We start from the raw sequence: 25,766 nt of genomic DNA, 5'->3' as shown, positions 1-25,766 counted from the left end.
GGCGAAGGGAGCCGGCAGCTCCTGTGCTTCAACCCCATCCACCTCGTCCACTTAAGTCGTTTCGGCGGTTTCACATTTAGAGATGACAAATCGATTAATCCAATCTCGAACACCTGTGACCGTTGTTTTTCGCATCGTTGCCGCATACCTCGTCAACAGTCATCCCACGCACGACGCAGACTGCCCCGCAGAGCCTGCCGCGAGGAGGTGGAAATACGGAAGTAAGCGGATATCGAAACGCGGGTGAAAGCAGGCACGAGCGGTGACGCGGAGAAGGCAAATCGAGGGGAAAGAAAGGGGGGCAAACGCGAGAGGAAAGGACGCGCGGCGGGGCCTGTTTGCCGAAAGGTCCGGGGCGAGGATTTACGAGCGGCCCGATTAGAAGAGCGCCGCGGCCCCACTGTGGAGACGCCGCCTGCCCCGCAGCGCATCGAGCCGCCACGCCCTCCGAGGCGGCCATATTTTATGCGCGCGCTCGATCCCTCTCACCCCCTTCCATCGTGCACGCGACCATCGCTGACGTCACGAGACGCACGCGTCCTCACGCTGACGTTGACCGAAGGGTTCCCAATTTGCGGCCGTCTCGCTCCCTCGCATCCGGCAGGCGAGGCGGGGAGTGATCGAAACGCAAGCGCCCAGATGAAATGGAGAGCGATCTGTTCTAGTGGACAAGCTCACGTGTTCACTCCTGAGGCTTGACAAGTGGACAAACTCACGCGTTCACTCCCGCGGCTTGACAATACAGCCGCATATACAGTCAATTCTGGGCAACGTGGCAGCACCGATAAGCGATTGAAAAGCGTACTTCAAAGCTGTATCGTAGAGATGCGAACATTGTGCAGGCAACGCGGCCGATCACTTTGTTTCGAAAGGATCCTTTGTGTTATCTGCTTTATTTTCCTCTCTCACGCTTCTAACTCCATGCCGCCGGCCAGCACGCAGCATACATGACACGCAGGCGCCCAAACATTGTTCGCTGTAGCTAATCTGAGTGAGGCGGAGGAATAAATAGGGAAAAAGCAATTGAAGAAGTTAGACCCCGGCCCATGGCATACAAGAATCGGTGAGCGCACTCATTGGTCGTGAATCTGACGCGAAGACCGCGGATTCTTATTTCTAAGTCTTCCCAGCTGTATATCTTACAGCTGCGCGGCTTTTAAATACCGCGAACACGAATTCCGTGATGGCACTTCACGTGATCTTGCATGGGCACCGGACTAAGTGGCCAAGCTGGTGGCGGGTGGAAGTGGGCACATCAGTAGTGGCACTTTTGGAGAAATAAAGTAGCTGAATGGGCAGTGGATTGGCCAACTTCCGGGCAATCCCTTGGGGCCAGAACCGGACGTGCTCCAAAGCAGAAACCGTCCGGGCCCGGAGCACCCTTAGGGGCGCTCTTCGAGTACCTGCTGAACTGCGACTCATAGCAGAGGTCTATAATTAGCATGACTTCCGTGTAACGACTCTCACCGCTAGACAAAAACAAAATGCGCTTTCCGAGGTACCTCAACCGCGTCGTTTGCGGCATACCGTTTACACAGAAGCATGGATGTACATTCCATGAGATGTGCTATTTTGATTGCGCTTCCTCTTATATAATCCTCCAACCTCCACCACTCTATGAAAATCCAGCGAAAGTTTCTCATCGCCCTTTCTCATCTCATATCCCCTCGCGTTCGTGTGATCTCGCTGCGGTCCGCGCACAATGGTGATATATACACCATGCACCATGCAGAACTGCGGTGCGCCTGCGCGTGGCCTACTCCCCCACGAACCGCCTCGTTTGTTCACGCGCTCATAATGGCCTAAGAAACACGACTGGTACATTTTTAATTTTAATGCTAATAACGTTTGGGACACAGTTCGCTGCAATTTCAGCATTTAGTGTGTACTTGAGGGCATGTGACCCATTTACGCAAGAATTCACTCAGAACATGCTTCTCTCCAGTTGGGCTGTACTCACCAAATATTTATTTATGTTCAGTCGGTTCATGTATAGCCTTTCACTGAAACAGAAGGTTTAGGGGTGCTGTCAGTGGATGCGTCAACACCGGAATGGACGCGCCGACACCCTGAAGAAATTTTTCTGCTTCAATGAAATTTTTATGGCGTTTACCTTTATTACAGTGCGTTCTGTATTACAAAGCTATGTATGCACTGCAGCTTGAACGAGGACCATTTCCTCTTCATTTGCCCTTGCCTGCATTCGTGTGCTGAGAAAACTTTCGCAATAATATATAGCACTGTGCGAAATCTGATGCGCCCTACATAAAATTTTATTTAATGATATAAGTACAAAAATTACTCAAGGGAAGACTGATAATTGCCTACAGCACCAATCTGATAGAACAGCTTTTCAAGCAAAATATCGCGGAAAACATGAACGTACGATTAGAGGTATAGGACATTATGACGCCCCGCGAGCTCGTACCATGCGACAGGCATCAGATATTATTCTATAAAAGCCGAATTTATTAAACACCTATTTATGAATTCGGGACTTATAAACAAATATAGTTCTGGTGGTAAACGTAAGGAAAAAATATTGAAGTAAGTGTTCTTGGAGTAGCAGCAGCACACGCGTATTACAGTATGGTCAAGCGATTCGTGTCACGTGTGTGTTATGTGTATGCATCCATATAGGTATACTTTTTTTTTTTTTGTCACCATGCGTTACGAGTAGCACTTCGTAATTCGATATTGTCAAAGCAATAGCTCTCGCCTTACGTCAGTTGTTCTCACATTTGTTCCATTTGGAACAAAGACATCTCTCTGTGCTGTTTTGCCATGCGTGTGAGCATACCAAACGCTGTTTGCCCAAAGGATGCATGCCATGACAGCATACATCATGCCTTTGGTCACTGCACCAAGCTAACTACAATAGTCCCGTATTATCTTCTTAAATGAATTCGAGTACCCTCTCCCTCAGTGACGCTGTTCCGGTTGCATTCGTGTTCCACTAACACTTGAGCAAGTAACTTCGGCTGCAGCGTGCTCTGCTTACAAAGCGCACGAGAGTACAGTTGTATCGCCGCCTACGACATTTTCAACACTAAATGCTCGACCGAGACGCGCAGCTTCGCAACATGTAATGAACATCTCGTGATCACATTTCTTCACCCTCTCTGGGTTGCATGAGCACACCTGAAACCCCATTGTATAGACATATATATACAAATTTCTTCCCGTTTATGGTGTCTGCGATGCAGTCACGATGCACATATAATTAGACTATTTATGAGAATCATGCACACGGGGAAATATTTTATGCTCCGGAATGCTCGCACACTGTCTTGGCACGTCCATCGGCTCGTCCACCGTGCCGGATGCCTTCCTTTCCCCCGGAGCGTTTTTGGTGAATTTTTTCACCCGTTCAACAGAAATACTCAGGTGACGATACACTGACCGTGGCAGGCCTTCACGCGCGTGTTGCCAAAAAGGTGCGCTCGATGCCAGTCTCATACGCCGGGGGCCTGCGAGGCGCGAGATGGGGGGCCAGGCAAAAATCTGCCGCTGCAGTGCGCTGCAGCACCGCGCACAGCACACGCTGCCCGTGCACAAAGCGTGGCGGCGAGTCAAGTGCCGACAGCTTTGGAGGAGACGAGGGTGCGGGGGCGGAAAGAGAGAGTCGGCGTCTCTGCCGCCTGTCGCTCAGTGCGCCTTTGATGTCGCCGCGCTATCGAGAGAGCGCGCGGCGCTGTGTTGGGACACTGTTTACACGGGTATCGTGTCGCGAGAACGTCCCCTCACTCGCCGCGACAGCAGATGTGGTGTGACTACGCCGCTACCATGGTGACCACGAAGCCTGCATTTGAGCGCCGTAAACGACTATTCCTTGATTTCGGACGAGTCTTTCTTAACGTTGCTTACTATCTGCCAAGGAAGCTATATACAAATGATTTTCGCCTTGTTATTTTCTTTCCCTCGAGGGCTTCTTAACGCAGAGGATTTGGAAGGTCTCAAACTTTGTTTTGCCCATGGAGAGAGGGATACGTCAGATGGCCATCAGATTTCGCATATCTGCACTGGGAAGTCGGCCGAGAAACGTATGGCGACTAATCAGAGGGATATTACGTGCTAACCAAAATTTCTGTTCCGCTTCATCCATGCAACAAAGTTTGTGTTGAGGGGTTTCAGTCGATTTTATTTGGTTGTTTTGCAAAGAATATATAAATAGCAGCTGCACGCTCATAAGAGCATTACTTGCATGGAAATCAACTCTTTTGAGGAACTATGAGAGGGGACACCCTCTACTGTACCCACTCCATGTACTGAGATATTAGGTAGAAGATCTATAATATAGATCGCAAGGCCCGCGAAAGAGGCATAAATGTTGTGATATGTTACGCGCCGATTCTCCATGGAACACCAAAAAGGCTCATACTTATAGTTTAGTTCTTATTGCCGATGATGAAATCAAGGCGTTCAACAAATAGAATGTGGCATGTGAACCTTTTCATAAAATAAATAACTATACTACAAGAATGGGATGTAACAAATTTGCTACCGGCAGCCGCCGTACTTCCACATATGAGGCGCCCTTGTGGAGGAGCATGCTACACGAAACTTGATACAACATAGCAGTAAGAAACCCAGATCCCTAAGTCATTCTTTATTGTAGTCGATATAGTACTCCTAACTGCTCTATGCGCTTTTAGAAAAAAGGAGCGTGAAACCAACTTGACAAAATTTCCGTGAATATTTCCTTCTTTTTCCTTGAAGGGCACTGAGCTAACGCTCTCTATATATATACATCATTTGTGTTTCCGGTGTTTTCGACAACAGCTTCTTAGCGTGCAGTGATATTGCGCAGTATAGAGCATGCGTTCCGCTTCCATCGAAACTCGGCTGTCGCAGCCGGGATTGAACACATTCATATATACTCGAGGCGAGCAATCGAGTGCGCTGAGCGACCACAGCGGGGCCATTTTTCTTTCCCTGCGTCGGCTATTGGTATCACAATTTTTGCATTTGTTTGAGAGTTTCTATTATACAGTTCAGCCCCGACCCGGTGACACGATCAAATTCCTCCAGCTGTCTCAAAACGCCGTCACTGTTCAAGGGATAGCGGCCATTAAAAAAGAAAAAAGAAAAAGGGGGGGGGGGGGGGATACTTGGTCGTGTGTGCCGCTTCTTTGTGTCCGCTGGAAATAAAGTTTTACCACTACCCTGCTTCGGCTTTTCAGGCAAATGAACTCAAGATATAAACTAATCTGCCATAAGTATTTGCAGCTTATCAATTAGGATCGCGTAAATTATTGGATAAATGGCAAAGCGATCATGTACTGCAGGTATGTACACGTTGATCAAACAACTGCATTCTCGCGAAGATGTAATCAACAAGCATACCCTATCAGATGATATGAACTCTACATATACAACATAAGATATATTACGTCGATCCCGGATATACCAAACCCGAAAGAGATCGGAGAATAGTTCGATATATTGATAATTAGATATATGAAACATACCAACTGATTAGTTCCTCTATAACCCCAAAACTTAAAATACGGTGTACCTACGCTTGCGGCACGCTTTCTGCAGCGATGGATTGACCGCCGGCATATTGGAGGCTTGCGAAGCGCAAGCGCGCGGTATACCCCCGCGTAGAGACCTCGTCTTCAAAAAGAAGGATAAACTATAGTGCCCCTTCACGTCTTGCTTCGAGGACGCGAACGTGTGCTCCAAATATTTCGTAGTTACAGATCAGAGTTCCGAAGGTTAAGCTGCTTGCAACTTGCGCCTCGCACCGCGTGGAAGAGGTTAGATATATAAGGCGTGCGGACGGTGCTTTGAGAAAAAGCACTGCGTATCATAGGAGGGCTAATTCTTTAACTGGCATACTATAAAAGCAATGATAACTCAGTTAAAATTGGGTACATTTGATTTTTTTGTCTCCTTGCAGAGGCGAAGCAGACCATGCAGCAAGCCCTCGGTCACCAAGGCTGTGTTACCGCATAACAACCATGTGCACCAAGTGCCGGCTTTCCCGCGGGACAACAGTGTCGGGTTGAAAACAAGCACACCAAAACCGAATACCACTTTCAAGCGGACACGACGTTCCCCTCGTATAGCTGCAGCGTTCGCGTTGGCTCCGCGAGCTAGAAATGATCGTTCAGCCGCCTCACGGAATGCAAACGGCAAGTTTTTCAACGGCAAACATACACAGCGTGTCGCAAATTGTATGCAAAGTTTCACAATGGGTAAAAATTCTAACAATGAATTTCCATGCATAAAATATGTGTCGAATAAGCGCCCAATTTGGACCGTGGAATGACATATTTTAAAGATAATCATGCGTTTCAATAATAATAAAAAACAATGATCTTTTTTTTTTTATCTAACAAAACCCAGTTGTCTACATGCAAGTTTGCGCTCTCTAAATTTCTCCGTCCTGAGTAATAATTTCTCGCTCTGGAGTGCTTGCAGTGTCTCATAGCCTTACTGGTTGTGCCAGAGACCCCCCATAAAACGTAAGAAAGGCAGCTCACGCTGAAAAAAAAAGAAAGAAAGAAAGAAAAGGAGAGAGAGAGAGAGAGAGAGAAAGGGGGGGATATAGGAAATATCAGGAAATGTCCGAGCGTAAGAATTAAGTGAAAACTGGGAAAAAAGAAAGCTTATATATTGTGTTGTCACTGTCAGTATACAAGCAGAGCATGCAGAATTGAGATCAAAATACAGATATCGGACTTCGAAACTGAAAAGAAAAAAGGAAAAACACATTAGCAAGAGGTACACTAATGAGCCCTCTTTTTTTAATTCAACCGCCAACCTTGCAACGAAACTTGTAGCTCTTCCTATACATATGTTTGCCCGTACGAAACACAGTAGATTAATGTGACTGGATACTGTTTCGGGCACTGTTTTCAGTTTCTAACTATTTAGTTCTTCTTTGTTGCGTGTTCAAGCGCCTGTTAATTTACGGATCATTACTGCAATCCAAAATATAGAAGCAAAAGGTGTTGAGGTCCTGCCGGAAGACAGCAAGAACACCGAAAAATTTTAACTGCATGCAGTGTTCTTCGGCTTGCGTCAAATTATAGTTTACTGCTGGAAACGCGGAAGCGACTCGGCATGTACAAATATAAATATGCACCGAATGCATGTACCACGAAGCATTGTACTCGATTTACGGACTTCCATGTAGTTCCATTTGCGGGTATATTTTACGTCTATAGTTAATTCGTACCGAGGAGACAATTGAGCGAATTAAGCACACAAAAAGAAAAGAGGATTAAAAGGATATTCTCGCAAGGAAATCATTTGCCGTTCTTCTAACAGACACCAAATTATAAGCTTTTTTTAAACTCCATGCCTCCAAACACCTGACCTGGGCGATTCCTGCATGTCTGCGCGCGTGAAGTGCAATTTTGAACCTCCAACAGAGACAGACAAGTCAAGCGCTGTTCTCAACCGTACGGAAATGCGCTTTAAAAAAAAAAAAAGGGGGGGGGGGGGCAATTATCATGTAGGAAGTATCCAGTTTCGTATCTATGCTAGATATATCTCACTACGTGCCGATGTAACTGTAAAAAGAACCGCGAGACGCGCTGTCATGCTTTGCAGATGCGTTATGCGCTGCCTGCTGCCCCGCACAGGGAATACACAGACCAAGACAGACAAAGGCAGAATACCCATGCGACGGGCGAAGCGCTTTCTTGTGCGCAACCGTCGTCGCACAAAAATGGTCCCTGCAATGCGTTCTCGTACAGAAATCGCTCGTCAGCTTATGACACGTACTCGAATACCTCTGTGACCCTGCAGCATACTCGCCGGCAAAACGCAAAGCTCACAAAGGAAGCCAGATGGGAGTGCTCAGAAAAAAAAAAAAAAATGCAAAGAATGCAGCCGCCAATCTCGTAGCTCGCACAGAAAATACTTTGAATTCAAGTGAACGTATCAGTGTCGAAGAAAAAAAAAAAAAGATCCTTTTGTGGAGCTGCATATACTGGAAAAATAGAAAAATACGAACGTTGCTCGACCGTTCGCCTTTCTTTAGGAAAAACACCTTGTCCCTACTTCCCTCTGCATGACAGCCCAGCCTGAATTGCATCAGCACATGTGGCCAAGTATCGACAGAACACAGCCGCAAGTCCGCACTGTGTCACGGCCAGCCGTGGACCACCGCCGCGCTGATGCTGCTGTCCCAGCACACGATGCTGAGGCACCGATGCACGAAGTGGCTCTAAAATCTTCAGCCGTGTGCGGCGTCACAGCAGCCGATGACGGTTTGGAAACGTGAGACCCCGGGGCGGAGCATGAAGGGCGTCTCATCGGCTGAATGTCTTCAACAAAGAGGCGGCACGAGTCAAAGGACCCACCACCAGGGGCACCGGTGACGCCAACGACTTCTAGCGTGCCCCTGTCGCCCTCGAGCGACTGCAGCACGCGAACGGCACTGCATGGAATTTCTCCACGCCTCTCCTTGTCGCCTCCGTTCATATCCACAGGCCGCACAAGTCGCTCTTCGTTTCTTCAGTCGCGCGGCGCGTCCCTTTTAAGTGTCTTTCCTTTCTTCCCTTAACGAAGCAAGATAAGCGCCGAGGGAGCATCCCAGACGGGAGCCGTATCGGCTACGCCCCAAGGCAGTGGCCCACCGACACACTGCCTTTTTGACCAGGTTGTTCGACGATGGCTGCCGAGGTGCACCACTCCGTAGCGACACCGAAATCAGCAGCCGGGGAACCGTTCTTTGTTGCATGCACGCTGCTGCGTCGCTCGCAATGCGGGAATGACTGTAACGCGGAACTCAAGCGAGAGGAAAAAGAAACTGAAGTATGAAAGCCAACCAATTTTAAGTATTCTGAAAACCTTTGTGAAGAATGTATGGAGGAAAATCGACCCTAAAGCAAAAACAAGATCGGAGACAGCCGCCCACTCATATCGCGGCCTTGAATGTAGGTCGTTGTAAAAAAAATAAAAAAAAATAAACATAAATGAAACCTCTCTCGCATACGAGCGGCCGTTGATAGCCGCGTTCACTTGAAGGGCCGTATATCGACATCACTGATCCGATTGTGTTACTTTCTTTTCTCCTTTTAGTAAGTAGCTCGTACATATAATCACCGATACAGACTGCCTGTTTCCGGAGTATATATACTATAGATACACATAATTAAATAAATTCCGTATCACTACATATAGCCCTCTCTTGGGGCTCTGAACGATTACTATTCCCCAGGAGCGGCCAACGCCGTGCCTCACGTGATCGAACATGGCGTATAATTTTCAAGAGCGACTGCTTCCCAAGACCATTACAGCTGCCGAGGGCCACCCGGATAACATTGTCAGCGTCAAATTGTAGTCGCGAGTTATGTAGCGAGAGCTATATTGGCCACAATCTCGCCATTTAGCGGGGCCTGTCCAAAGAGCGAAGAAATAAGCGAAAAAAAAAAGAGAAAGAAGAAGAAGAAAAAGGAGAAGACAAAGAAGACAGATAGCTCGGTAGTTGGTAGAGGCGAACGACAACAGCGAGTTGCTAGGATAGAAGATGATATCATATACCACCATATCATATACACCCGAATGAGGGTGGTCAACGACAAGAGGCAAGGGGTTCTCATAAGTGGATTCCCCTATGTCATAAATAAGGCTGAAACCATAGAGTAAACTACTAAGCGCAAAAGCAATGTATATGACTTTTCTCTTCTATTTTCTTTTCTCTTCTCTTTTTTTTTTTTTCTTCTTCAATGCCGATATTTAAATCAACGTCCAGGATGTCATTTGTTGTGGGTTTGCCCGGCACTGAAGCTGACGAGAATTCAGCACCTGACGTCAGTGGGCCTTTCGCCGAACAACCCATCTTCTTACATTGTTTGTATGCAAGTGCCTGATAATCGTTCCATCTTGAACTTTATTAGAGCAGTCAGCCTTTTTTCTTTCATTTAATACCCCTTTTACTTTTCTTTCTGCATATTCCTTTATGCCCTGTGGTAATAAACAACGTTATATATATAAAAAAAAAACACCATGTCTTTACTTTCAAGCCGAAGCTAAGCGTGGCCATGCAGATTGCTCTCGCGTAACTCCAGGTTTAACCACAAGCTAAAACACAGCGAATTTTTTCCATTCGGTATAATACCACACCGAATCCGCTAACGCCGTTAACCCATGAGATAGTCGCTCAAGCGTTGCCGATGTAAAATAGTCTTCATTCCGCAAGGTATGCAAGAATACCCGCAGAAGTGAACATATCATCAGCATTGTGAGCTCATTGCTGGGGAAGGCGGCAATCCCGTGGCCTCGGTCATCAGGCGCCCGCTGTCGCGCTCGAACGCCCGCTCCCTTATCTTGAAGCCGTTACCATGACCAACCCTGGCGTCAATGTTACGCTTGTAACACGCAAGACGTAAGAAAAAAAGAAAAGCCCGTGCATAAAAAAAAAAAAAAAAAAAACTACCTGCAAAGAGGCAGGCATCAACCAACCATGCAGACTCCATCTAACTGTTTGGCGCGGATGCGCGATTAAACGTATATACCATGAACCCCTTCTGTTGTCGATGTTCCTATACATGTCTTCATTCTGGCGTCATGGAGTATAAGTGAAGATACCAGATGCGTTACCCGCCTCTGTCGCCATGGAATCAACCATCCCAATGTGAATTCATCGTGTATAAATGTGCGAAAGAATAAAAAAAAAAAAGAATGCGGTTTGTACATAACATGTAATGTCTAGAGTCGATATTAAGTGAATGAGAAAAGTTAACCGAAATAACTAATTATTTATTTGCGAAACAAAAATTGCCCGTGGTGCAGCGATATCAAAGGCTGCCCAAATTTTGCCGTAATGGTATAGGCGCTGCCACCGATGTTCTAGTTCTTAGTTTATGTTAACTGCATACGAGCTATCCTTGAAAATTTAGTTTATGAGGCATAAGAGCACATACTCTCCTGATTGGCTGCCGCGGTTGTGCTTAATTGGACGGCAACTCTGGTAATTTTTTTCATCGTTTTGAGTTATTAATTGCATTACATTCCTCCTGACTCCTGACTCCATGTGTGTCTTGACTCATGAAACCCAAACTTGATTTCATGACCAGAAACCAAAAACGACGTACGCTTCAGTTGTCGAAACGGTGACGTCATATTCAGTATTAAAAAAAAAAGAAAAAAAGAAATAGTCGCGCGCGCGTTGGATGATGGAAATAAAGCTCGGAAATTGGGACGCAGTTATACATATAAGATGCCTTAGATATAGCCTAATACCGATCTCAAAAATTTCTTGATCACGCGGGGAGCGGGCATGCAGTAACGCGGAAATAACGGTTTAACTCTATGTTATGATGTTGGTGACGTCACAAACGCAATGTTGCCTTCATAAATCGTCTGAAACGAGGCCACGAAAATCGCACATTTTAAAATCGAGCTGCGCGCGAATGACTTATCACACGGCGCCTGTATTTGGTAGAATGCGTCATGGCGGAGAAGAAAACCTGCGGTAAATCAGAATGTCGAAAAACCTCCGGAGTTGACCTTTAAGGCACCGCAGACTTTTAGCTGTCCACACACACACACACACCCACATTCCCCCGCCGTGGTGGTATACTGCCTAGAATATTTATTTATTTATTTTTATTCAGGTTACCCCTAAAAACCAATATGCAATATACAGTGCAATCAATATGCACTGTAAGGGTGATGCAGGGCGCTTGACTGTTGTTTCCAAGGATGCAGGATTGAATCCTATAGCCGCAGCGGCCGTTTTTCGATGGCGCCTAAAGGCACGGCGCCCGTGTGCTGTGCAGTGTCAGTGCACGTTATAAAGACGGTCCCCAGATGGTCGAAATTTATGGAGCCCTCCACTACGAGTCTCTCTTAGTCGCATAAACCAAACGAAGCCGACCAACACCACATTGAATCAAGATCACGGCAACGCAGCTAATGTATACCCATGGGGGCCAAATTGCGACTCGCGACTCTCTGATGTGCCCCACTTCCTGCTCACTATATATACATCTCTATAATTGAGCGACTCCGGACTGCGCAACCAAGCCATTCAAGCCAAGCTAAGCTCATTCTTAGACTTCACGAAACGGGCAGCGCAATGCAGGGGCACAGTGAGCAACGCTGTTTTTGTTGGTCGAAATAAAAGGAATTTGCCACGCTCCCTTTTTAGAGCGCAGCTCTTTGGCGACCGTTCCTGCTTTCCGCGGTGTTGTCCCTCGTGACCAGGTTCTGCACTGCGCATGCGCGCGCCGCCGCGGAGGGCTGACCAAGTGAAGCAAGTGCAGGAAAGCGTCTGCCAGCGCCGCATGCTCCCGGCATAAAAGTGTACCGTCTTTGCCAAAAGTAACCAGGCTGCGTGTTCCGCTTCTCAGACGTGTAGTGGAGAATTCGCACCACTTTTGAACCTGTAAATCTGTGCAAAGTAAAGGCGAGCTCTTGTCCTCACTTATTAACAAGTTTTGACACTCCAGGAAATCATGTTGGCTTTAAAATACAAGTGACAAGCAGATCCTGCAGCCTGGTTACTTTTGGCAAAGACGGTACATTCTAACGCCGTTGAACTTTGATGCGTTCAGCGGAACGCCGGTTGTGTTCGATGCAACGTTCGGTAGCCCGCACCGCGGCCCGAACCGTAACGTATAGCCGCCGCCATCCAGCACTGCGAAGCGCCTATACCTAAATAAATAGTTTATTCTCTGCCAGTTCTTTATAAGCCATGAGCGAGACAACCGGTGGAAGTCCTTCGCCTACCGCTGCGTGCACAGTTACTCCGCCTATATATGCTCCCCCGCCGCCTTTCCTGTTGTATACCGCAGGCCGCATATCTCTTTAGATCAATAACTGTTGAGTGTTTCTTGAAGAAAGAATATGTGTGAAAAATAAAACGTTGTCTGTAATTGTACATACATGTCTTGCTCGAATTCTTTGCCTCAATCTTTCGAAAAGCTTGAACGGCTGCGCTCAAATTTCGCATTAGGAAGTAGCGTAATCATCGGCAATTTTTTTATTGCGGCTCTTGATTAAACAGATCATTTTTTATGTCTCATTGGTACGCCTGTCTGGTCACTCCTGTGCAGTATATATGCTCTTCCAAGTTTTGCCTGCAGTAAATTTGTTTGCGCAGTGCGCATCTAACATGGAAAACGTATCACATATGCTGAGGAAGGGGAGGGGTGAACAAGGGAGCGGGAACGCCTCTTCGAGAAGCGAGAAATAAAATCTGAGCCGCGCATTCTTTTTTCGGGTGAAAAAGTCCGAGGAATACGCATTTCAAGTTGACCGCACCCCTCTCATATCACCCCTTCAAGTTGGACACATTATGTTCCGCAAGAAAGATGGTACATGCTTTGAGCAAAGCGGAATATATAAAGCGCGAACGACGAAGAACAATTTTCGAGTATATCAACGGCGTCAAATTTGTAAATTCTCGCACCCCGAGACCATACAGATTATTTAGCATCCACGTGTAGACTATAGTTCTTAGTCGCACTCGAGAAAGTCGCTGCTCACTGCACCTTTCTTTGAACTCGTGTACCGACATATAGAAAACACTCATTGGGCGTTCTTCCATCGGGCGTTCTGTTGGCGTTGACAATTAGATCATAAGTGGACGAGAACAAAAAAATAAACAATAAAAAGGAAGGTGCAAATGTAACGTAAATAAACATTGCAACGACCTAAGTCTTCGGCACTGAGGCATATGCAAGAACATTGCCTTCAAGGTTTCGTCTGCCACGTTCATTTCTTGCGTGTCTCGTTTCTCACGGCGCGTGTATAACACCAAACGCCAATCAGCTCGCATACATATATCTATACCGCACCGTCCGTTAGACGCATCTCGTGAAAAATAGTGAGCCGTCGTTGAATTCAACATCAGGTGTAAATGAAGGCTTTAAAAGGTATAAAGGTAGCGACGAAAACCTCCGGAAGCTCAAGTCGCATTCGCAACGAGCGCGTATGCAATGCCTTTATGAAGCGCACGGAAGAAATAAGTGTATACGTTTTCTATCTCGCTTCGATCATCGCTTAAACTATATAGACGAATTGCTCGTCGAAGCTTAGAATCACAAGGTGATCATGAGGCCATTTGAAAACAGAGTATACACTTTATTAGGAGTTATGAGTCAAACCATGAAGCAAACTTATGGGCTTCAGGCGGTTAAGAGTTGCGAATTAACTGAAACCGAAGCATGCCTAACGGTATCGCATCTGGGTTACTAGCGAATGATGTTGACGCCTACAGCTGTGCAAGCTTAGCTGTTGGCGAGGCCCTGTTTTTATTGCCATGTTTACAGCGGGTTGTCGCAAATAAAGCGATTGTCAGCTTCTTCTATAGCTTAATTTCGTAACAAACGAATGCCGCATTTTGGTGTTCAAGTCACGTTGAAAGTTTCGAAACCGTGGTATATGGTTGGTTGTGGTTTGAAATTTGTTGCTCTCCTGTCATGCAATTGTGACCGGCGAACGGAGAAAACTTGCATTCTGCAGCTCAATTCACAGCTAATACACGGTTTTGCCACATACCAGCGAGAACGGTAAAGCGAGACAGAAAACGAAAGTATCATGAACAATTATTGGAATAGGACGTGTATGGAAAATGGCCAGGATTTCTTTAGGAAGGGGCCTGTATCATGTATACTGCATTACGCACAAGCACATTGATGGGTTATCTTTAGACGGTCGAAAATGGCCTGTTTAATATTTTTCCTCTGAAAGACGTACCCCTCCTGTACTGCTTTTGTTTAAATCCACCTTGTAGAAAATAATCGACTAGCCTCCAAATGCGTATTTAGAGCAGAATACAAGGGCATATTTAGGAGGAGGGGATCTATAAGCAAAACTTTTTACACATGAAAACCACGCTAAAGCCTATTTTTTCTACAAAAAAAAAGTAAAAAACTGTATACAAAAAACAAACCCGCCAAGAGTATAGCCCATAAATCCACTCCTGAAGGAGGGCAATTTTACTACTTTTTTTTCTGCAAGAGCCAGAAAACTGCAGAAGTGAAACTTCTCGTTTGTTTATTTATTTTGAAGCATTTTCCCTATAACACAAACAAAAAGTGCAAGAGTTCACCGTGTTATAAAAATGCGAGAGTTTCCTCTTTCAGGTTGAAACAATTAAGTCCTGGAGCATATATCGCACAAAACCCGTGCTGACAGCTTGAACTGGACGTCCCACTCAAAATGACGTGTCGTTAATGTTTAATGACCCCCGTTTACTGCTGAGACGTTGTTTATGGCCACCAGTCTGCTGTCCATAAATCCCGCGGGCCATGCAGAGAGGCTACTGAGCGCCGCCCTGTCAAGCTACATCCATACGCAGGTTTCAGCACCTCATGCACTGCAAATGATTTTGTGCCTGCTGAGCTGCAGACCTCCGCCATTTCATTACAGATATATGGTCTTGCAGCTTTTCTAGAGTTTCGCCCCAAAAGGGGCGATCTTCGCAATTAAATTTTATTAGCGCCGAGCATCACTTCATTCTCGAAGTTAGTAAGCTTGCCTTCAGCGGAGATACTCCCAGAGCACTAACGAGTAGAGATTACAGCGGCTTTTGTGACAGCGAGAGTCCAGCCACAAGGAGGAACGGAAAGAGGGCTCGAAATCACCGCACCCCTGGGCTCATCGCTACGGTCAGCTAATTAAAATACTGTGGGAATTCAAGCTTTGTTTGACATGCCGGGAAACTCATCCACAAACAAGGCATAAGTAAAAAGTCCGCCATGCTACTTCGGACCGAGGCGGTGCCGGCCAAGGGTGACACAAAAAATGCGCTCTTGGAGATCAGTACAGACTTTTGCAGCATACATATTTCACTCTGGATGGGCGTGTGCACCTGGAATAAGCGGCAGCTCTGCCAGTACCCGATGTAAATTTCTTCAGTGCACCGGAGTGTGCCTGTGCGCGAGTTGAGTGCGCTCACCGGGGTTCGGCTGGATCTGGTAGGAGGGCTTCATCATCCACTCGAAGGGGGAGCGCGCCGGCGTCGGCCTGGCCACAACGTTGACCGCCGCAGCCTGCTGAAGTCCCGGGGATGGCGTGCCGCTCAGGTCGGACGGGGCCAGGCCGGAATCCGGGCTCGTGGCTGCTGCCAACTCGGCGCCGTAGCCCGCGTACGCCCCGGCCGCTGGCGCGAACGTCTGCGGCGCCTGCGGCTGCAGCGCCCAGTCTTCGTAACGGTAGGCTCCCCCCCAACAGCCCCCCGGGTCCGCGGTGTCCATGACGAGCCCGCCGCCAGGCACGGCCGCGCCGGCCGCGAACCCGGCGGCGTACTGCGGCGAGGGCGGCGACGGGTAGCAGGCGTACTGGAAGGCCGCGGGACCCGCTTCCTGCCGCGACGGGAACATGGTGCGCTCTGGCTCGGCCGGCCGCCGCTGCGTCGCGCGGCCCATTGGACGCCGCCCCCCGCCCACGGTGCAACTCCGCCCCGCCGCCGATAGGCAAGGGCGGCCGATGCTGGCCGAGCCGCATACCCTCGGCGTTTCCCCGTTGACGCTCCTGATTTACGACGAAGATGGCAGAAAAAAATAATAATAAAGAAAGAAAAGGATAGGGGAGGGAGTAGACGAGATGAAGAGTGGTGTAGCCTTTGGACGACCGCATAGAGCTGCCCGCTAGCGAGCTCGACGCCCAGCTCGCGGTCGCATAACCGTCCACGAAGACAAACGGGGGCCCGTCACACAGCGGGCTAGCTGACCAGCGGTCGGCCGGCCAGCGCTGTGTATCGAAGAGGCAAGCGTTTATTGCTTTACCATACACACTTACGTGCATTGTTAAGAGAGTAATCCCTTCCGCACTCCCACCCCCTCCCCTCGCGGTAGTTAAGTCATTGAGGCCCCTTTTTTTCGAGCCCTCATTACGGAGAGACTCTAAATCAGTCTCACGCCAGCCTCACGCTGCTCTGCCAGCTTCGCTCGTCTCGGCCCTTTCAGCGCCGTGCATGTACGGGCACGGCACACTGAGCTGGATGAGGTGAGAAGCGCCCCCGGTTACGCATTTTTTTGCGTTCCTGCTACCCGAGTAGTTGTTGATATGCGTGGTCGGAGAGCAAGCAGCTCTCGGTAATCGGACTGGGTATACAAAGCGCGCTCGCTGCATTTTAATGCTTTGCGAACCTTACCGCTTTGTTCGTAAAGCCTATTTGCGGGGGTTTGTTGTTGGATTATAATTGTGTGTACGTTCTGCAGGTATTCGGAGTCCTTTGCAGCTTGCTTTTTTTGTTCCGCGAAGGTGGTCACCACGAGTCTTGCTTGTGGTACGCAAGCGCGAATGGGGATTTCCTTTTATGCTCGCACGCCTTATAGCAGTGGGCTTCGACGGACTGTGATGTGAATATGCGGCATAAATGAACGAAAAAAGAACCGTGCATGTCCCACCTGCTTTCTGCTGGCCCTTACTTTGCGCTGTATTTAAGCTGTGTGAACCCGAAAATGTGGTTAAAGTATACGATTCCTGAGTGGTGCACAGATAGCTACAACAGCCGAGGCGGGCCGTGGAGTCATGTACCTATATGGCAGGTTTCGCAACGATATGTTATTTACAAATCTTATGCTAAATGCGCAGTCGGCTTGACGTAAGTTAGACGTCAATCACGAGTCACGATACCTGTATGGTCACTATTGCGAGATATGTCATCAAAAGTGCGCACTAAGTGACGATATGTATGCGCCGGCTAAGCTCAAGTCACCGATCGTTATAAAGTTCGTCCTGGATACTTCTTTCGATCTCCGAAGCATATATATGTAGTCTAATATTACAAATCTCCCAAGCCAAGGTGAGCCGAACATGATACGGGTGAAGCAAACATTCCTGCTATATACGGAAACAGTAACAGGCTATAGTTACCTAAAGTGGAAATCAGTGTTACGAGGCATCATGAAGAAGTGAGGGCTTGTTCGCAATGTTTACGCAAAGAAGCGAGAGACCAAAAAAGAACGCAAAAGCACACCTTTCAAGTAACGCATCTAACATGCCCCTGCGATATGGTCTTCTCTCTATTTGTTTGGGCTACAATACACTGTCTGCGACGCAGGGACATATTTCATCGTTATCTCCGTAAATGACCTATGGTTGGGAACCTGAAAGGTGACGTGTGGATAAGGCGAAACACGGCTGCGGCGGAAAGCTTGCTTGGCGCTTGGAAGCAGCCATAACGGCTTTTACGACGATTAGGCTAAGACTGCGAACACGATAACGCCCTCGCCTAGAACCACGCTTTCTTTGTCACCATGTCCTCGTTTAGCCTTTGCCTTTTTTTCCCCAGCGGATAATACAGTCACCGGCTCGATCGCGCTACCGCAAGCGTACTTTACCGCAATAAGATGCTCAATGCGGAAAAGCTTGCTTCAGGGGTGAACTGTTCCGGAGTCGATCGATGGTCAGCAGGTTTTATTCGGCATTAATTACCGAGCAGTCGAGATGCCTTCGTCGCTTCAGAGTGGGCGAGATCTCTCACCGAGTGGTTAGTGATGGCAGATCATGAAGTGACAGCATGAGACGTCTCAAGCACCGCTAATTGGATGACTTCTCATTTGGCGTGCAAGAAAGGTTTTAGGCCAATTATCTAGCATCCCGTCTTCCCTTTCTTTTGCCTTTTTGCATAGCTATAGTTGCTTTCCACCTGTGCAATTATTATCGAGTGAATCGCTGCCTGCTCACATCTCTGCGCTGTCTCACGTGAAGGTGAAAAAAAAAAAAAAGAACATCAAAGAAGACGGCCCAACTTTAGTGAAGCAACCGAATACGACCAGTCGCGGAAAACCGCAATACTTCTATGTAGCTCTACATGCTTTATTTCAAGGAAGGCGGCATGGACTTCTGTACGAGACACTACTGCAGATTCTAACACGTCCGCGACTGCTTCCGTAAGACACGCAACCGCGGTGATGAATCTGTTTCTACACGAGAGAACTGGCTGACTTTTATCCACGAAGTTCAATGTATTCAGGCTCCCAGCAGCCACCGCAAGCTGGACTCACGTGATGTTGCAGTCTCAAGACGAAAACTGAAGAAGAAAAAAAAAAAAAGGTCGAGCAGGACAAGGGCAGGCTTCGCGTTGCTGCGTATCCGGCGCGTCCGCAAAGCGCCGCGGTTCAACCTGTGCTTATCTCGCGCGCCCGGCGTCGCGCAGAGCTTAGCTGGGGCCGGGTCCCGTTATCTTGTCCGAGGCCGCGCAGCACAGGACGTCCAGGAGCGCGCGATGTTTGTTTTGATCCCGTCGATAGCAGGCGCGGCGCTGATAGCGGCCGTCATTAGCTCGTAAAACGGCGCTCTCGGATTGCGCTCGGCTGGCAGCACCGCGCGGCCACCGGGCCGAGCGCACACACTCGCGGACTGAGTCAACAAGTGAGGCGGCGCCTTCTCGCGGAACGCCCTGCTGCCGCTGTGTCGCAAGCACCTGTCGCCCCCCGCTTCTTGCTCTCCTCCATCACCCTGCTGCTGGCCCAAGACGAGAGAGAGGGTGTTTCCGGCTTGAACCCTGATCAGAAGCTACGTCTGCTGACAACTGCGGATGCGCGTTATTATTCAGTCCAGTCACTTTGGGTCACGGGTCAACCACGTGCCGTGAAAAAGCACGTTTTAGGCCAAAGAGGTCTTGCTAACTAATGCGCGATTACAGGTGCAGGTGTCAATTCTTACACCTCGTTTCTCGTTAAAGGATGGACAGCGCATAAGAAAATAGGTTAAGATAGTCGGTATAGGTGTTCCGCTGGTTTGCGGTTGAGTTTTGATGTTTTAATGTTTTACGAAATCTATATAATACGTATGAGTGTCAAGTGCACATACATTAACAAAGAAATGAACCAATAGAACTCGTTTTAACAATATTGCACGACAAGGCTGTACAAGGTTCTTAATTTAATTGAACGCTGACATCGCACAGCACACCGACATCTTCGTATTTCGCCTCCATTGAAAGACGGCCGCGCGCCAAGCCCGGGATCGAATCCAAGACCTTGGGATCATCAGCAACCCAACGTCAAAGTCACTGGGCCATCGTGTCGGGATAAACATCCTTGATTGAAGCCACCTTATATAAGTTTGCCTGATAAGCATGCAGAACACTTACCCTCGAATATGTAGCTGAGGTGCGACAATGACCAGTGTATGGCCACGAACATCTAATCTATCGGTCATCACACAAAAACTCGCACAGGGGCACCTGATTTAGCTCGGTTTATATACATATGGTTAACGCCTCAAAGAGTAGTCGGTCACGAAGGACGGTAGTGGAGGGTGGAGAGCTCCGCAAATTTCGATCTCAAGGAATTCTTTAACCTGCACTGACATCGCACAATTCACGGGTGCCTTGCAATACCTGGCGCCTCCATCGGTACGGGACAATCACGGTCGGAATCCAACCCTCGTCTTCGAGCCGGGGCTTTAAGGTCGTTGGCACATCATAGAAAGGCCAATAAACGGCTTTACTAACGTGCGAGCCTTTCCTGACGCCCCCATCTATAAATCAGCCATGTACTCATAGTTACCACTCAGTGACAAAATACATTTAGCAGAGCATGGTGCGCGGATATGCGGTTCTCGTGTCGTTTTTATGTTTTGGTTTTTTCTTTAACATGAAAATGGAGTCTGAGTAACTGGCAATCGACTAAATTCGACTGTCTAGTCACCTGCTTTTACTTTTCGTGTTTGAACTGTTCTAACGCCAGTCACATTGCGTATATCACATTAACAATAATAATAACAATAATACAGTCAAAACTCTATTTAACGAAACACGATTTAACGAAAGTCCCAAATTAACGAATATATCCCGATTCCCCCTTAGGCGCTCATATGGTCCAGTTCTTTGAATAACTCGAGATAAAGAAACTGCTGAAAAATGAAGGCGAAAAAGTCTATTTTTGGTCTATTTTGTACAGAACGCTTAAGGATGTATTAACTGCGAGCCAACGGTAACATTGTGGAGCAGTCCCGCTTTTGCCAAACTGCGCGGTGCGAAACGCGAGCTATATTGATGTTAATTCACGAGATTTCGCCAGCAGTCGGCCCGTCGACCCGGTGTCGGCAACGCGGCGCCACATGTTTTCCCTTATTCTATACTGCGACAGTTTGCCGGAACACGTGAGAAAAAAAAAAAAAATCACGGCAGATGTTGCTTACAAACGGCAAGAAAGCAAAAATCTTTTTGTACGTGCTATCGTTGCCGGCGCATGGTTGCGCGGGCCGCAATTTCATTGGGACAAGTTGGTATTACATTTAAAGATGACGACACAGTACAGCACCCATAGGCCTTCGTTTATGTTGGCTGTGACGTCCTTTCAAAACATGATTTCATTTTCAGCGCATTTACGCTTCGCAAATATATATGATTCCGCTGTACTTCCCTGATGCTGCGACACCCTTTAATAATCGACTTTATCGGATTAAGTGACCGAGAAATGCCTTTCACGATTTAACAAAATATTTCGCGGCTTCCTTCAATATATATATATATATATATATATATATACACACACACACAATATTCGGCCCGCCCCTCGGGGAGTTCTCATAGGTATACTCAGCCAGGGATGAGACGTTTTTAGCACGAATTTTACGAGACGAAAAGAGGCGTAATAAACATTTCTTACAACGTTTCTTGGTCATCCATTCAGTCCAAGAATCACCTGCATGCGCAGTCTTATTTGTAATTATATATACAAACCGGGAGACGTACCATGAACAGCAACAAAAAAATACGCATAAGTGTTATCAGGAATTACGAAACTTGTGACTACTTATAGTGCTTTATACATCATTAAGCAAAGGTGCATGTATTCTGCGCAACAAATAAACGCGATAGTAAGAACAGGCAACTGCATCTTTAGTGCCCGTTCAGCTTTCCTTTGTGTTGTCCTCGTTTTTCCGCACATTGTTCACAACAAAATCAAGTCACCCAGCTTTCCGTTACTTAAATAATATAGCATACATGAGCTCGTTTTGATCCGAGATTATGTAGGCTCCAATGGTATAAAGCAAATTATTCAACGAGTACTTGGACGACTTAGGCTGCCATAGGCTTGACGATTCGCGAAGAGGTAGCAAACACACTGTATGTAGTTATTTGTAATATGTCCAGTGCCTCGGAATCCGTAATGATTGCAGAAAGGAAAAATATGACTCTCTTTGGTTCGGTTACACCTACAACAACAACGACGCCGCGGTTCAACCACCGAACGACCGCATAAGTGCCACGCTGGCTGCTCTCCAAAATAGAATACATTTTGACAAATCATTAAAAATTGAATTTATCCTAAAAATAAATTTCTATTCTGCTATTCTGCTTTTCTGCTATTTCAGAATATCTTTTAGAGTAATAATGCAATTTTATTCTTCCAGGAGTTGTTTGGGGTGTATCTGCCTTATTTAAATTCGTTTTTTTTTTTTTTAAGTCTTTGTCCTTTTATGAGCGCTTCCAATTGCATTCATTTTCCGTTTGTTTTAAATCACTGTGGAGTATTATGTTCTGCGGGCACTTGTATCAATGCATATTTTTTATAAGTAACGTGCAGGATGTTTCACTATGATTTCTCAAATGGCAATTGTCCGCGGCCATAATATCTGTGATGAAACAGCATCAGCTTTGAATGCTTCTCAGTGTATTGCAATGGGAGGATTTGAAAGCTTTGATGACATAAGGATTCAGGGAAGGTTTATTTCTTATTTTTCACCCGGAGATGCGACATCGACGAAGTTGTCAAAAAACACATTGTTTGCGCGAGCCGAGAACACTCGCGGCTCTGTTATCGATATTTAGGAATATTTTCTCCCGCAGTTTGTCAAGATCGAATGTGGCCCCACGTGCTCTAATAGTCCTGTCCCACGGATATTTGTAAGGCCTTGGGATCTAAGGTTTTTTGCTTTAAAGGCGATTGACGCGCAGCTACTCGACAAAGCCGCAGGACCTTTGCGAAGAAGGCCTGTAGAGTAGTAGTAACACATTTACTGATTGCGGAAACAAAATGTCAGAGACGTAGTTGGGGCTCTCATTTCAGAGCTCCTGTGGCCATCGCCGCCGCTCGGGCCTGGTGAACCAGTTGTAGGAAAGGCGGTCGTCAGCGGCATTCAAGCTACAAAAAGCAGTGCCAGCGATAAAAAAAAAAAAAAAAAAAAAGTCATAAATTAAATTTTGAACATTATATTGAAACAATTATATTAGGAGCTAATTTTGCATTACAATGAACCAAATATCTGAGTGCTGAGAGAAGACTTCTAATGTTTTCAGCAGCCGCACCGACAAGGAGCAATGTTTCGCTCGCTTCGCTCCTTGTTCTGCGCTTTCTTTGTTGCCTTTTTGTTGTGGGCGCATTTTCCGTTTGGCAGATGTTTGCTCACCAATTTACTATTTGTTTCGTATTTGAACGCTTCAGTTCAGCTTTTTATATATTTAAAGGGATTTTGTTGGTCGACAGAGGGTGCTCACGGAGGTTTTCCTAATATATTGTCATCTATATAACTCTTTTTCACTTGCCGTAGCTGCGCCGCTACTCCTTTTGGGTTCTGCTCCTTTAGAGCGGTGAGCTTCCTTTGCAGTAAATACCCTGAAGAAGTGGCGTGTGGAAAATGTATAAAACGTCAAGTGCATGTGCTGTGCAAGATAAATGAATCGGAAAATAATCGGAATTCCAATATGATATAAGCAAATAAACATCTGATCTGGAAGGTGATTTTCTTCTCCGCATTAAAGTTCTTGAGTGTGTAAATGATAAGATCCATTGTATACTTCGCCCTAAACGCATTTTCTTTTTTCAATTTCGCCATAAGCTTAGCGGTTAACTATAGAAGCGGGGACCTTACAGGCACACCCATTACAAAAATTAATTTTGTTTTTTGGATATCATTAGGGCGTAATCATGATGAGTCATGAAAAATTAACCTCAAAAGCAACCTCTCTTGCGTTTTAACATCATACTGATATCAGAAATTCTTTATGAGCTTTTTCATTAGGTTTTTCGCATTATACCGACATCATGAAATCTTGATGAGTTTTCTTAAGAACTTTCCGGCGTAAAAAAATCAGCCGAAGTCGTAATGCATGAAGACATCAGAACAATATCATCTTCAGCACAGCCTGGGTACTTTTTGTAGTAATGATTCACATCAGCTAACAGACGTTCGCCGTTAAATATCTCAATTATATGGGTGTGTTCAGAGAAGAACGGTAATCGAGGTCCCATGAACATGTTTTGTTTTGAATAAAATTTTTATATCCTTATAGCGATTTTATTCCATTTCAAGCTATCGTCAACCCTATCAACAAGCAGAAAACGACTTTATAAGCATTGAGATGCCTTTGACTATTACATCAGAAAATTTTTTGCTAAATTCGGCAAATAATATGTCCAAAGTATGACGCATATATACTCCTTAAGGGGAAGCCCTAAGCGCTTCTAGAGAATAAAACAATGCGTTCAGTTTTATATTTATTTATATATTTAATTTACATAATGCAATACTTTTTAGTGCTTGATATTTATAAAGTACTTAGGATTGATTTTAGTTGATATCTGTAAAAATCGAAGCCGAGTAGTTATTTTATGTTTGAATCAAAGTTGTCCATTTTTTCATATTGTTGAGTCTTAGCCGATTCCAAAATAATATGGAGAAAGAATGGATAACTCTAAAGCTTCAAATGTTTCCGAAAATAAAGAACAGGGCCTGGATATTATATACAAAATTTTTCAGTGACAAAACCATATTTAGTCATGCCAGAATAATACTGGAATTTTTCAGGACAAGCGCGAGATTTTATATCTATTTTTATAATTTGAAGCTATAATGCAACACTTTTTTTAGTTATATAATATTTCTGACTAAGAACAAAGCTAGCGGAATTGATGGTATTCCAGCTGAGTTGCTTCAAAACCTCAACCACGACGCTGTTAACACACTGCATACATTATGTCAAAAGATTTGGACAACCCTGCAGTGGCCACAGGATTGGAGGAGGTCAGTTTACATCCCCATTCCAAAGAAAGGCAGTGCCAAAGATTGTTCCAACTACCGCACGATCGCGCTTATTTCGCATGCATAGCAAGGTGATGTTAAAAATCCTGCAAGGTAGGCTGCAGCAGTATGTGGATCGGGAGCTTCCGGACGTGCAAGCTGGGTTTCGCAAGGGCAGAGGAACTAGAGACCAAATTGCCAACCTTCGCTGGATCATGGAAAAAGCAAGAGAGTTCCAGAAACCCATTTACTTCTGCTTTATTGATTATGCGAAAGCGTTTGACTGCGTAGATCACAGCAGATTGTGGCAAGCTCTCCAAGAGATGGGAGTTCCAATTCACCTCATCTGTCTCCTCAGGAACCTTTATGAAGGGCAAGAGGCCACAGTCAGAACTGGGCATGGTCTTACTGATTGGTTTCCGATTGAGAAAGGGGTGAGGCAAGGCTGCATACTGTCGCCCTGCCTATTTAACCTATATGCAGAGTGCATCATGAGGAAGGCCGGTCTGGACGAGTCTTCAGCTGGAGTGAAGATTGCTGGAAAACGTATCAATAACCTTAGATATGCGGATGATACCACTTTAATGGCAGAAAGTGAAGTGGAACTCAAGAGACTTCTGATGCGCGTACAAGAAGAGAGTGAGAAGTTTGGGCTTAAACTGAACATTAAAAAGACGAAGATCATGGCGTCTTGCCCTATCAAGTCCTGGAGCATCAATGGACAAGAAGTGGAAGCTGTGACAGATTTTCTATTCTTGGGCGCCAAGATTACCTCGGAAGGAGACTGCAACCATGAAATTAGGAGACGCCTGCTTCTGGGAAAGAGAGCAATGGTTAGCCTTGACCGCCTAGTAAAGAGCAGAGACATTAGT

At 46.3% G+C, this 25,766-nt stretch overlaps 1 protein-coding gene and 1 long non-coding RNA gene across 3 annotated transcripts in view; one reads left to right on the top strand and one right to left on the bottom strand.

Annotated features, from left to right (window-relative positions):
• LOC146190898 (homeobox protein CHOX-CAD-like) overlaps nt 1-16,396 on the bottom strand; it is a 34,708-nt gene extending 18,312 nt beyond the window's left edge. Inside the window, exon 1 of one of the 2 annotated variants that reach the window (XM_084601281.1) lies at nt 15,872-16,396. In XM_084601281.1, coding sequence (XP_084457407.1) covers nt 15,872-16,340 — 469 coding nt within the window. In that variant the 5' untranslated portion in view covers nt 16,341-16,396. The remainder of the gene's footprint in view (nt 1-15,871) is intronic. The other variant, XM_084601282.1, reaches the window with a different exon arrangement.
• A 414-nt stretch (nt 16,397-16,810) lies between these two features.
• The window catches only part of LOC146190897 (uncharacterized), a 24,023-nt gene continuing 15,067 nt past the window's right edge, over nt 16,811-25,766 (top strand). The window contains exon 1 of the long non-coding RNA XR_014706586.1: nt 16,811-16,920. This is a non-coding gene — a long non-coding RNA (uncharacterized LOC146190897). The remainder of the gene's footprint in view (nt 16,921-25,766) is intronic.

This window comes from Amblyomma maculatum, chromosome 4 (genome assembly GCF_055883805.1).
Source record: "Amblyomma maculatum isolate TAMU_Amacu chromosome 4, ASM5588380v1, whole genome shotgun sequence".
NCBI lineage: Eukaryota > Metazoa > Arthropoda > Arachnida > Ixodida > Ixodidae > Amblyomma > Amblyomma maculatum.
Note: the sequence above shows the minus strand (reverse complement) of the source record. Positions and strands in the feature narration are given on the sequence as shown.